Source organism: Nannobrachium achirus (assembly GCF_963921795.1).
Source record: "Nannobrachium achirus genome assembly, chromosome: 20".
NCBI classification, from domain to species: domain Eukaryota; kingdom Metazoa; phylum Chordata; class Actinopteri; order Myctophiformes; family Myctophidae; genus Nannobrachium; species Nannobrachium achirus.
The window spans coordinates 8,010,553-8,022,008 of record NC_137827.1 but is presented as its reverse complement, the minus strand read 5'-3'; the positions used below and the strand labels follow the sequence as shown (position 1 = coordinate 8,022,008).

Sequence of the window (11,456 nt, the reverse complement as noted above, 5' to 3'; positions counted from 1 at the left end):
AAACTATGTGGAATCTATGAACAAGTTGTGGGGGTCCCTGCTTCATCTCTCTCTCAGCTAAGGGGTCCTTGGCCTGAAAACGCTGAAGACCCCTGCATTAAAGGAGTAGTTCACCCCCAAAATGACTTTTTTTCTATTGATTAGTCACGCCATGGAGAGTAGAGTTCAATAATATTTTATATAAATTATTGGTTTTTGTCGCATTCCTAAGACAAAAATGTGATAACAATAAATTTACCCCCATTCATTCCGGATGGTGACATTAACATGTACGCTATGTGTCTTGCAGGGCTTGACCGTGATGGTGGTCTGCGTGCCTACGAAGCCGTGCCGCGACAGAGGGCATCGTGGGTAGAGAGAGAGCCATGCGGCGCGCGTTCCACTACGAGCGTCACCTCTTCCTGGGTGGCGCCTTGCTCCTCCTGGTGGCGGGCCCCGCCCTGTGCTGCCCCGCCCGCTGCGACTGCTCCGCCCAGAGCAAGTCAGTGAGCTGCCACCGCAAGCGTCTTCCCACCATCCCCGAAGGTAGGGGGCGATGTGGTGATAAATATCGTTGAAACGATACAATGTCTTCATGATATGCCTTTTCAGAGATGTCGTATATATCGTGACACAGTGAGGTAGCCTTGTAAAAAATCCTGTTGAATTTTTATTACAGAGATTCATTGCAGAATTGAATTTAAAACTACATTTTGGTCTAAATCAGTAGTTCTCAAACTGTCAAAATGGCAAGATCTCCCCTTAACTCTGACAGTATACAAATGAAACCAAATGGACCCTTTCAGAGTTACATAATTGTAAGGGTCAATTTAGACCTCCCAAAAGGAACCCAGAGAGTCCCTGGACCCCACTTTGAGAACTTTTGTTACCTTGTAGGTAGTCTGGGATCACTTCACTTTTCAGGGTTGTAACCGGTCTGGAGCGGAAACCACAACACGTCATGTTGTAGTACTCAAAGGACTACAATTTGCCGGAAAGATCAAACCGGATTCAGTTTTAACCCAAAATATTCCCCTGCGCTCAAGGACATACTTTTAGGCCCTACCTAATAAACTCCTTGATGCGGAGTAGTTTTGCTTTTGAAAAATTTGTTTGGTATATGCATCTTTTAGTCCAACTGTTAGCGACTGGCAAGACTACACTAGGCTACTCGAGCATTGTAATAGGGATTGGGGAAACAAACGGAGGGAACTAAATCAAAGCGACGCCGCTTCTTCTAGTGGTTTCCATGCTTTAGGCGGAAACCAAACGGCCTGTTGTGAACCAGGCTTTCCCCCAGAAAGCCTGGTAGGCGAGGTTATCTTGTAGGTAGGGCTGTCACGATAATGCCTAATCCATGATTTGATTCAACTTTCGATTCTATGGTCACAATTCAATCCAATTTGACTTTTGATACAATATAGGATATACTACTTATTTTAAACCCCCTTTTTTCAGCACTGAGAGCTATATGACAAATGAGAGTGAGAATAACAAAAGGTTTAACATAAACATTATAAACTTTGGGTTTTATGCCCTAACAACTGACATTTTCATGCACAGAAGTGAAACATCATTCGGGTTGTGATTTATCACTGAATCTAACGTCAATTTCAGTTCGATTCGCGTTTCGAATTGGAATCGTGACAGCCCCAACATCGTATTGACATTGTATTTTTCTTCCTATCGCCCTGCCACACCCCTCCCTATACCCGCAGGCATCCCCATCGAGACCCGCGTGCTGGACCTGAGCAAGAACAAGCTGCGCAGCATCACGCCCGACAACTTCTCCTCCTTCCAGCAGCTGGAGGACCTGGACCTGAGCGACAACCTCATCGGCGTCGTGGAGCCGGGCTCCTTCCGCTCGCAGCTGGCCCTGCGCTCGCTGGTCCTCCGTAGCAACCTGCTGCAGCTGGTCCCCGCCGGCGTGCTCTCCGGCCTGGCCAACCTCACACACCTGGACCTCAGCCACAACCGCCTGGTGGTCCTCCTGGACCACGGCTTCCAGGTATAGGGACGTTGGGACAAGAAGCCGTGTTATCGTTTGTCGTGATGAAAAAAAAACACTCACGATGATCGTGCTATCGTGGAGATTGAATTGATCACAAAGTCGCCCTCCGTCGCGGATTGGGGTCAATTAACCTTTTATTTGACGAGCTGCATGACCTTTTATACCATTTAAACCCAATATATTGGTAAATGTACTTATAATATTATTAGGGCTGGGATGCGATTAAAAGTTTTAATCTAATTAATTACAGGCTCTGTGATTAATTAATCGCATTTTAATCGCACATCGATATTTGACCTGAGAAGCATTTTTTTTCAAGTAAAACACATTTTGTTGTAATCAACAAGTGAGTTTTTTAAATCTAAATTTCGCATCCACTGGGCCAAGCAAAACGCTCTGATCGGCTACTTCTCCCTTTGCGTTTGTTGTCTCTTCTTGGTTGGTGCATCGCTATGATCGGTATGCCCGAAACTGAAGGTTATGTGGTGCAAAAACTAAGTGCGATTAAAATGCGTTAATTTTTTTAATTGCGTTAATTTTCTGTAATTAATTAATCGCAATGAATCAGTTAAAGTCCCAGCCTTAAATATTATTATTGTAATATACTTGATACAGTCTTTTACAGTCTTTGTCGTGAAATCGTCCTCCGTCATGCTTTGGGATCAATTCACCTTTTATTTGCTGAGCTGCTCTATATTGGTAAAACGTACTTATAACATACATACTTGATACGGTCTTTTTACACTCTCTAACATCTCTTTGCCAAAAAATAGCCAATCTACAAGCTTGTTGTGAGCTTGTAAAGGGATATTTTTGGCAAAGGTTCTGCCCCAGGATAACGGATGTTGGGGGTATTCGCGAAATATAATATATTTCTTTGGCCACAAATCATCGCGACGTGAAATCTTCCATGTCGTCCCACCCATCCCCACTTCCTTCCAGGACCTGCGGCGGCTCACCTCCCTGGAGGTGGGCGACAACGAGCTGGTGTTCGTCTCGCAGCGGGCCTTCAATGGCCTGCTGGGGCTCCAGAGCCTGACGCTGGAGCGCTCCAACCTGACGGTGGTGCCCACCGACGCCCTGGCGCACCTCCACGGCCTGGTGGAGCTGCGCATGCGCCACCTGAGCATCGGCCTGCTCAAGCCCTACTCCTTCAAGAGGCTGTGGCGCCTGCGCCACCTGGAGCTGGACCACTGGCCCTGGCTGGAGGCGGTGCCGCCGCTGTCGCTGCACGGCCTCAACCTCAGCACGCTGTTCGTCACGCACACCAACCTGTCGGCCTTCCCCGGCCCGGCACTGCAGAGCCTGCCCTACCTCACGCACCTCAACCTGTCCTACTGCCGCATCCAGCACATCCACCAGGGGGTGCTGGGGCAACTTCCCTATCTGCAGGTCTGCTTGCTCTGCTACTCTGTTCTTTAAAATATGCAGTGCCATGATTTCTTTCCCCCTAAAACATGATTATCAGGTATTATGATTATAGGAGGAAGATCTTTTCCGAAAAGTGTACAGAAAAAGTTGAAAACAGATTTTTAGGTGGCCACAACCACCCACTCATTAAGTATGCCTGGTTGTCTGGTGGGTGGTGACCAGTGTTGGGCAGTAACGAATTACTAATAATATATTACTGTAATATTATTACTTTTTCCAGTAACGAGTAATATAAGGTATTACTCTAAAAAAAATGGTAATATATAACGCTTTACTCCACAAAAAAAAGCCTCGCTACTCCGTTACTAGCCATTTTAGCCGATTGCAGAAAAAGAACAGATCTACAAGACATCAACATACATCTACACTTATACAGAGATGCGATGTAGCTTGTAGATCAGTCATTTGCGCAGTGCGCACAGTTATGACGTTGCTTATGTTATGTCACGAGACCAGTGCATGCACCAGTGTCAGCGCTGCCGCTGCGCTGCCTGTCACAGTCACAGAGCGAGCATCAGCGTGCGACGCACTTACATGGATGGGACATTTACAATCTACAAGCACTCCTCTCGGCCGCGGAGGGGTCCGCGGGGGTCCGCCGCGGAGGGGTCCCTTGCGGGGGTCCGCCGCGGACCGTCCGCGGAGCTCAGCGGGACCACCGTGGACCACTGTGGACTGAGTTGCTGCTGTTAGCCACTAATAGCCAGTTAGCGTAGCCTCCACTGTCTGAGCCCAATAGCCTCATTCATGTCTGTTATAAAATGTAAAACTACTCACCGAAATAGACGGTTTTAGGGAGTTGAAAGCCTACTTTCCTTAGTGGGAACACCCAGAGCCCCTGCACCTCACGTCTAAAATAGCCTACACTTTTTAGGCAGAAAAGATAATATGTAGCCTATTATTTAAGGATAATATAGGCAGGGGTCTTCTTCAACAGAGCTGAGAGTTTTAAATGTAATAAAAAATAAGCAATGTTTTGTTGGGTTATATATTATATGTCTTAATTATTAATTGATAAAATCCATTAAAAAAGTTTCTAACTGTTCCCAGGTCAAATATTGATGTGTGATTAAAATGTGATTAATTGAGATTAATTAATTACAAAGCCTGCAATTATAATTTCTTTAATCGCATCCCAGAGACTCTTATTGTTCCAATAAATTGGATTCAGTTCTAAAAGGAGCTGGCTAAACAGATTTTGCAGGTTAAAAAAAAAAAAAAAAAAAAAGTAATATAACTTAATATATTACATATTACTCTTGATTCCAAGTAATAAGTAATATAATATTATTACTTTTTCCAAGGAGTAATAAGTAATAAGTAACGATTACTCTCCTAAGTAATATTGCCCAACACTGGTGGTGACCCAGCTGAAGTTAGCCACACCCACAGTGTTGAGTGAATGGTAAAAGGGTAGGGGATGAGTATATGATGTCATTTACTCACTGTTTTTAGATCAGCACTTTTGAACCACAAGGTGTCAGCCTCCAGGAAGAAATCCCAAATACAAAGGGAATACATAATTGCTCATAACAACCACCCCAGGTGTACTGTCAACCTAACCTCATAGACACATGAAAAACCAGAAAAAGTACAAAACTATGGCACCGCTTCTTTAAACCACAGCTACAAAATCTTCATGTTTGCCGCTGCGAACATGAAGGTTTTTTTTACTTATTCCTCTGCACTGAGATTTTGACTTGCTTATTCTTCTAATTCCTTTTCCCTTCTAACACTTTGTTTTTCATTAATGTCTTATGTCAAGAACACTGAATTGCCTCGTTCTTTGAAATGTGCTCTACAAATGCACTTTGCCTTGCCGTGTCCCTATATGTCCGCAGGAGCTGCGCCTACAAGGGGCGCACCTGGCTTCCATCGAGCCCTTGGCGTTTGCGGGCCTCAGGGCTCTGCGTCTGCTGGACGTGTCTCAGAACCGGCTGGACTCTCTGGAGCGGGAGGTGTTTGCGTCGCCGGACGGCCTGCAGAGGCTGTGCCTGGGCGGGAACCCGCTGGTGTGCGACTGCCGTCTCCTCTGGCTGCTCAACGACCACCGGCCCCCCTCGCTGCAGTTCCTGGACCTCCAGCCTGAGTGCAGCGCCCCCGAGAGGCTGCAGGGGAAACCACTCCGAGACCTCAAGGAGCCTCTGGTGTCCAGGTACCCTCGTGCACCACTTTTTTTTTCCTTTATAGCCTGGTTTATGCTTTTGCCGGTGTTGCAGGTCAAAACTAAAGGCTTTATCATAGTCCGAGGTGAAGGGCTATCATGTCAACTTTTAGGTGATAAGCTATCACCTAAATATGTGATAACAAGTGGACAGACTCACGGTGAAGTCCCATCATCGCACCTCTGTGACTCTGAAACCAGGGGGCACACTGATTGTCAACGGGGTGATGGGAGATGTCTGAAGGTAAAAACAGAGGAGAGATGTCAGGGTTTGCGGTGATAGCCCTTCACCGCGCCTAATGACGTAATGTTGTAGTTTTCTGACTTTAAAAGACTACACCGCGGTGATAGCTTATCACCCCAGACTGTACTATGATAGGGCCTTAAACCTAAAAGCTCACGAGTGAGCTTAGGTCTTCTTTTTTGGACGTGCGATACCGTTGCGAGACTCAATTGGGCTCATGTTAATGTGCGTATCTCCTGCTTCTTGCATCTTACGTCTAACCTTGTACATACCTGTTATTGTTTATGCTACATGTATATGTTTGAGTCTACTCCCAAGACTCAAACTATGGAGCTTGAACTAAACAAGAATATGTCCCACTTCGTTACACATGTAAACCTGTGATAATAAAAAAGTCCCTTCTGATTGTGATTCTGAGGTACGTGACCTGCACCAAGCCGCGGATCGGACCCAACACCACCCAGCTGCTGATGGCCGACGAGGGCCAGCCCGCCCGCCTCAGCTGCACGGCGGAGGGAGCGCCGCGGCCGTCCGTGATGTGGCTGACGCCCCACCGGCGCTACGTCACGCCCAAGAGCAGCGGCGGCGGCCGGGTGGAGGTGCAGGCGGACGGCACGCTGCTCATCAAGGCGGCCGAGCTGCACGACGGCGGCGTGTACCTCTGCATCGCCAGCAACGCGGCGGGCAACGCCAGCCTGTCGGCCTCGCTGGCCGTCAAGAGCCTGAGCGTGGGCGACCGCTCGCTGTACAGCAACCGCAGCCAGAGCCCGTGGCACCACGGGGCGGCGGGGGACTCCAACGGCAGCTGGGCCAACGGCTCCACGGTGCTCTACAACATGACCCTGCCCATAGACCTGAAGACCATCATCATCTCCACGGCCATGGGCTGCCTCTCCTTCCTGGGCGTGGTGATCTTCTGCTTCCTGCTGCTGTTCGCCTGGAGCCGGGGCAAGGGCCGGCACAAGAGCAACTTCGACATTGAGTACGTGCCGCGCAAGCCCAACGGCGCGGCCAGCGAGGCCGCCGAGACCAGCGGCCCGCGCCGGGTCAACATGAAGATGATTTGACCCTCCAGCGGCCCGCGCCGGGTCAACATGAAGATGATTTGACCCTCCAGCGGCCCGCGCCGGGTCAACATGAAGATGATTTGATGACCCTCTCTGCGGTTTCCGGGGGTAGCGGAGGGGACGCCGTACGGCTGACGGTGCACACATATCAGTTGAAAAAAGAAAACGTACTTTTCTATGACGCTGTGCGGAGTCCTGAAGTGGCCGTAGAGAGAGAGAGAGAAAAACTATATTGAGGATGCTTTTTTTATGAGAGCTCAAAAAACTATTTTGTGGCCACAATAACTCGTTTCGACATTTTTGATATATTTCAGTGGGCGTAATATCGAAATACATTCCCACGTTTTGACATTTACGGTTTGTGCATTTAGCAGACGCTCTTAATAAGAGCGACTTACAATAAGCATGGTAAACATATAGACTATAGAGTATAGAGAGACGTTATTATAGTGCCTCAGTAAACTAGGATCACGAGTAATATCAATCTAAACAATGACCTTTCACATAATAATATGTACAAACTATAGAGGACACCAGGTAAACAGTGAACCCAAGCATGAACCTAGTTAATTTGTGCAAACAAATTACACAAATTAAATAAAATGTCTGAATGAGTTACATCTCCCTCATGGCCATGAAATACCACCTTAAGCGCTCAATAGTTAAGTGTGTGGCATATATATATATATATATATATATATATATATATATGCCCTCTTTGTGGCCACGCCGGGGTTCCATACAGTGCCAAAAAAAGGAAAAAAACTAGTGGCGTACCAATATAGTGGGTGTCGATATGAAGGTGAATCTCGTGACAAAGTGGACAATGTTGATATATAAAAAAAAAACGAAAAAAAAAAAAAAAAAAAAAAAAACGTGATCTTTTGAAACCGTGGACGTGTTTATATTCCAAAATGGTGTTCTCTCATCCAGCACACTGAGTATTCCTATACTATAACCCCACATATCAATATGGAAGTGATGCAGTGCTGCCCCCTGCTGGTACGTGTGGGTTTTTGTTCCTTCTCCGTGTGGTGGTGATGATGTGATGAGTAATGGTGTTGTCCGCTCAACCTCACCGTCCGTCCGCGGGTGACACAGGGAAGTGACAGGGGACAACGCGGGGGTGACGGTGGCCTGCGACCGCTGCCACGTGTCAGGACTAAACTGTCTAATATCCCGTCTGAGCTGCAATGTGTGTGTGTGTGAGTGTGTGTGCGTGTGTGTGTGTGTGCGTGCGTGCGTGTGCTTGTATTTCTATACTTGTGAGGGCCAATTATCCTCACCCTCACAGTAGGAAACAGACGTCACAATTATTACAGTATTATCGTCTGATCACAGTTATTTGACACGATCACATTATTTTTTTTTCCATAACCGTCATAATTGTTTCCATGTTGAAAAATGTTTTCAACAAAAAATGTCAAATATAGTGGAAATAGCAGATCTACAAGCTCACAAGTTTGTTTGTAGATCGGCTATTTCCACTATCAATGTTCAGGTATAAAGTTGTCAAATATGTCTGTAATTTCTTTGTATATTTAGGTTATCATGTGTCATATCTGCCATGTGCAACTTCAAAGCCTAAAAGCCAAACAGAATTGTTGTAACACAATGAAATCGCTAATCACAATTATTTGAGTGACAATTAATTAATCGTCATGTAAAATGTCATAATCGTGACAGCCCCACTCGCATCATGGTTAAAACATATAATAGTCTTGAATTTATACTCTGTTGTGCGCTGATGTCACGCTAACCAAAATGGAGGATACATAAGATTGTTTTCCCAGTATTTTTTTAGGGAGTGACACTAACGCACAATTGAACATAATTTTACATTCATAATATTATACTGTCGTAAAATGTTGGTCCTCCACAAGTATAGGAATACGAACGTGTGTGTGCGCGCCTGTGCGTGTGCGCGCCTGTGCCGCGTGCACGTGTTAGTGTATGCATGTAAGCATCTGTGCGTCTGTGTGCATGTGCACGCATTGCCTTTCTTGTCGAGTGACAGGGCAATTAACCACTGAAACCCCAGCATCCTTGTCGCGGGGAAGGGGTTCGCAAAAGAAAACAGACGATCGACAAGCCGCAAGCTTTCCCCACGATGACGAAAAACAGAACAGACGCTAGCATAGATCCCTGAGGGACTCCGCTCAAACGTAATGGGGTTTACGTGGTTAAAAAAGGAGAGTTAGGGTCCAAAGCGCTTTTCCACGCCTTTGTATTTAGTCATTTGTAAACAACAGTATTGTCACTTTGTTTGTATGCAAGAATCTCTCCTTAGAATATTCAAGAGAAATGCTGCAAAAAAAAGAAAAAAAAAAAGAAAAAAAATCTCAACTAGGTCATTGTTCCCTTTGGAATAAATCTAAAATTAGGCGAGGGGGACCGGGGGGGGGGGGGGGGGGGGGGGTTGGGGGATTCCTAAATATAAGGAAACATTCTTTACAGTACAGTATTTACAGCATGTGGGATATATTTATGTTCATGTGGTTCACCATGCAAGCAGGCGGATCTTCACGCACGAAAAGTACCCGTGGTCAGAATTAGAGTCCGACCAATATGGCAGGCTTCTGGGTCTGATTACTTGAGTTCTTATTTACCATCTACCACCTCATAATGATGCGTTGTGCACTTGTAGATCAACTATATTAAAAGTAAAAAACTATTGATAGAGAAATTGCTGCAAAATTGCCAATACAATCAATGATTACAACTATTCTTGTTTGTTTTCTTTGTTTTTGTATAAAAAAGGCATCGTGAAATGCATTACATAACTTATTGTTACAGATTGTATTATATTATTATTATTATTATTACAATCATCATCATCATCCTCATCATATTGGTCGGGCTCTAGTCAAAATGTCGGTTGTTAATCTGAGAAAAGCCTCTGACGACAGACGGTGTATGTTAAGCCTGTTTTGTTTTTTTAACAACACTATGAATCATGGGGCAGATTTTGCTACCGGCCCAATCCCTTGATAATCATAAAAAGGTAACTGGTTGTCCAGATACAAAAGCAGAGATTTACTGACCAACGTCTGCCTTGTGGCAGGAGATATGTAAGCTTCAGTGAGCGATGGGTGGAATTTAGACCGAGCATTAGGGCTGGGCGATAGGACTCCAAATCGATATCACGGATATTTCAAACCTTTTGATTAATTTACCTTTTTATACAGTGCCCTCAGAGTTTTGTAAATATTACGGGTGCAACAGTTAATCACACTAATCAATGATAAAAACAGAAATATTGATTTTAACAACATAATCGATATCCATAAGTAGTGAAACTGTTAACCTCTCACAATTTTCAAATGCTTCCCTAGGGGTGTAGCGATACGATACGCATCATGATACATGGACGATATTGGTTCATTCATGGCGATACGATACGATTAGATTCAATGATTTAGTAACTATTTAGCAAAGAAATTCAATGTGTGAAATCTATTATTATGGCTATAAATAAGTAAACGTTGTGATTCTCTTGCAAATACATGGACATTATATTTCAACACATATATGGACAAACATGCAACTTTACATGAACACAGAGATTTTACACGTTTATCGATAGACCAAGAGTAGCTATATGGAATGGAAAGGTAATTAGACCGCTCTTTTTAATTTTCCCTCTTAAAATTGCTAAATACAAGGCACAAATACTTACTTTCCATACAATCAATTATTTGCCTTGCAAAACGATTCGATACCGATTATTTGAATTTTATAACGATACGATATGACACAAAGCCAAAGCGGTACAATATTTTGCTTTTGCATATCTATATAGCAGAACATTGCAAATTAAAATCGATTTTTCGATTCAGTTACTATATCGTTACACCCCAGCTTCCGTCATACAGTCTGGAGTAACGAAAGTGAAAAGGATCCGAGGATAAAGTGGTTGTGACGCCTCCTCTCCCCACTTCCGTTTCGGAACTGAATCTGAATATAAATTAAAATCATCTCAGCATAATATAGCTGCTGCTTAGCAAAAATTGAAACACAACCATTTTAAGATGTATTTTCGTGGAAGGAAATGACAAACATATGCCAGGTTCCTGCTTGGATTTAGGAAGGTGTAGTTCGACACTATAGCAGTCGGTTAATTGTGGAATAGTTGTCTGGCTACGCGGGACTATGAAAATAGCAGATGTACAAGTTCACAATGCTTCACTATGCGACACGTTGTGAACTTGCAGATCAGCTGTTTGCGTTATTTTTGCACGACTCCATTGTTGTACAACAAAGTATAATGTAGGGCTTGCGGCTAATCAGACAAATCAGTTTATTTGATTATATAAAAACAATTAGTATAATTTGTTGATGGTTGATGTATAAGACTTTGAAAAATATATATAAAAAAAGTCTATTAACCGACATGAACCAGATTGGGAGTGTGTTGTGGGTGAAAGGTTCCAAATATCGGTTTCGATGCATTTTCGGTTAATTGCCCAGCCCTAACTCGCATTATTCTTTTGAACGCTGCACTTCAAGCTGGCATGACCAGGTCACCAATGAACTCTGGGTAATTTAATACATGTATAT

At 44.4% G+C, this 11,456-nt stretch overlaps 1 protein-coding gene across 1 annotated transcript; it reads left to right on the top strand.

Moving 5' to 3' along the window:
* Positions 1–365: 365 nt before the first annotated feature.
* On the top strand, positions 366–6,896 carry lingo2b (leucine rich repeat and Ig domain containing 2b; the record flags this gene model as incomplete). The annotated part of the gene is made up of 5 exons (XM_080750795.1): positions 366–525; positions 1,698–1,987; positions 2,933–3,382; positions 5,263–5,576; positions 6,248–6,896. 5 exons carry the CDS (start codon positions 366–368, stop codon positions 6,894–6,896), a joined length of 1,863 nt encoding a protein of 620 aa, XP_080606921.1.
* Between the last annotated feature and the right edge of the window lie 4,560 nt (positions 6,897–11,456).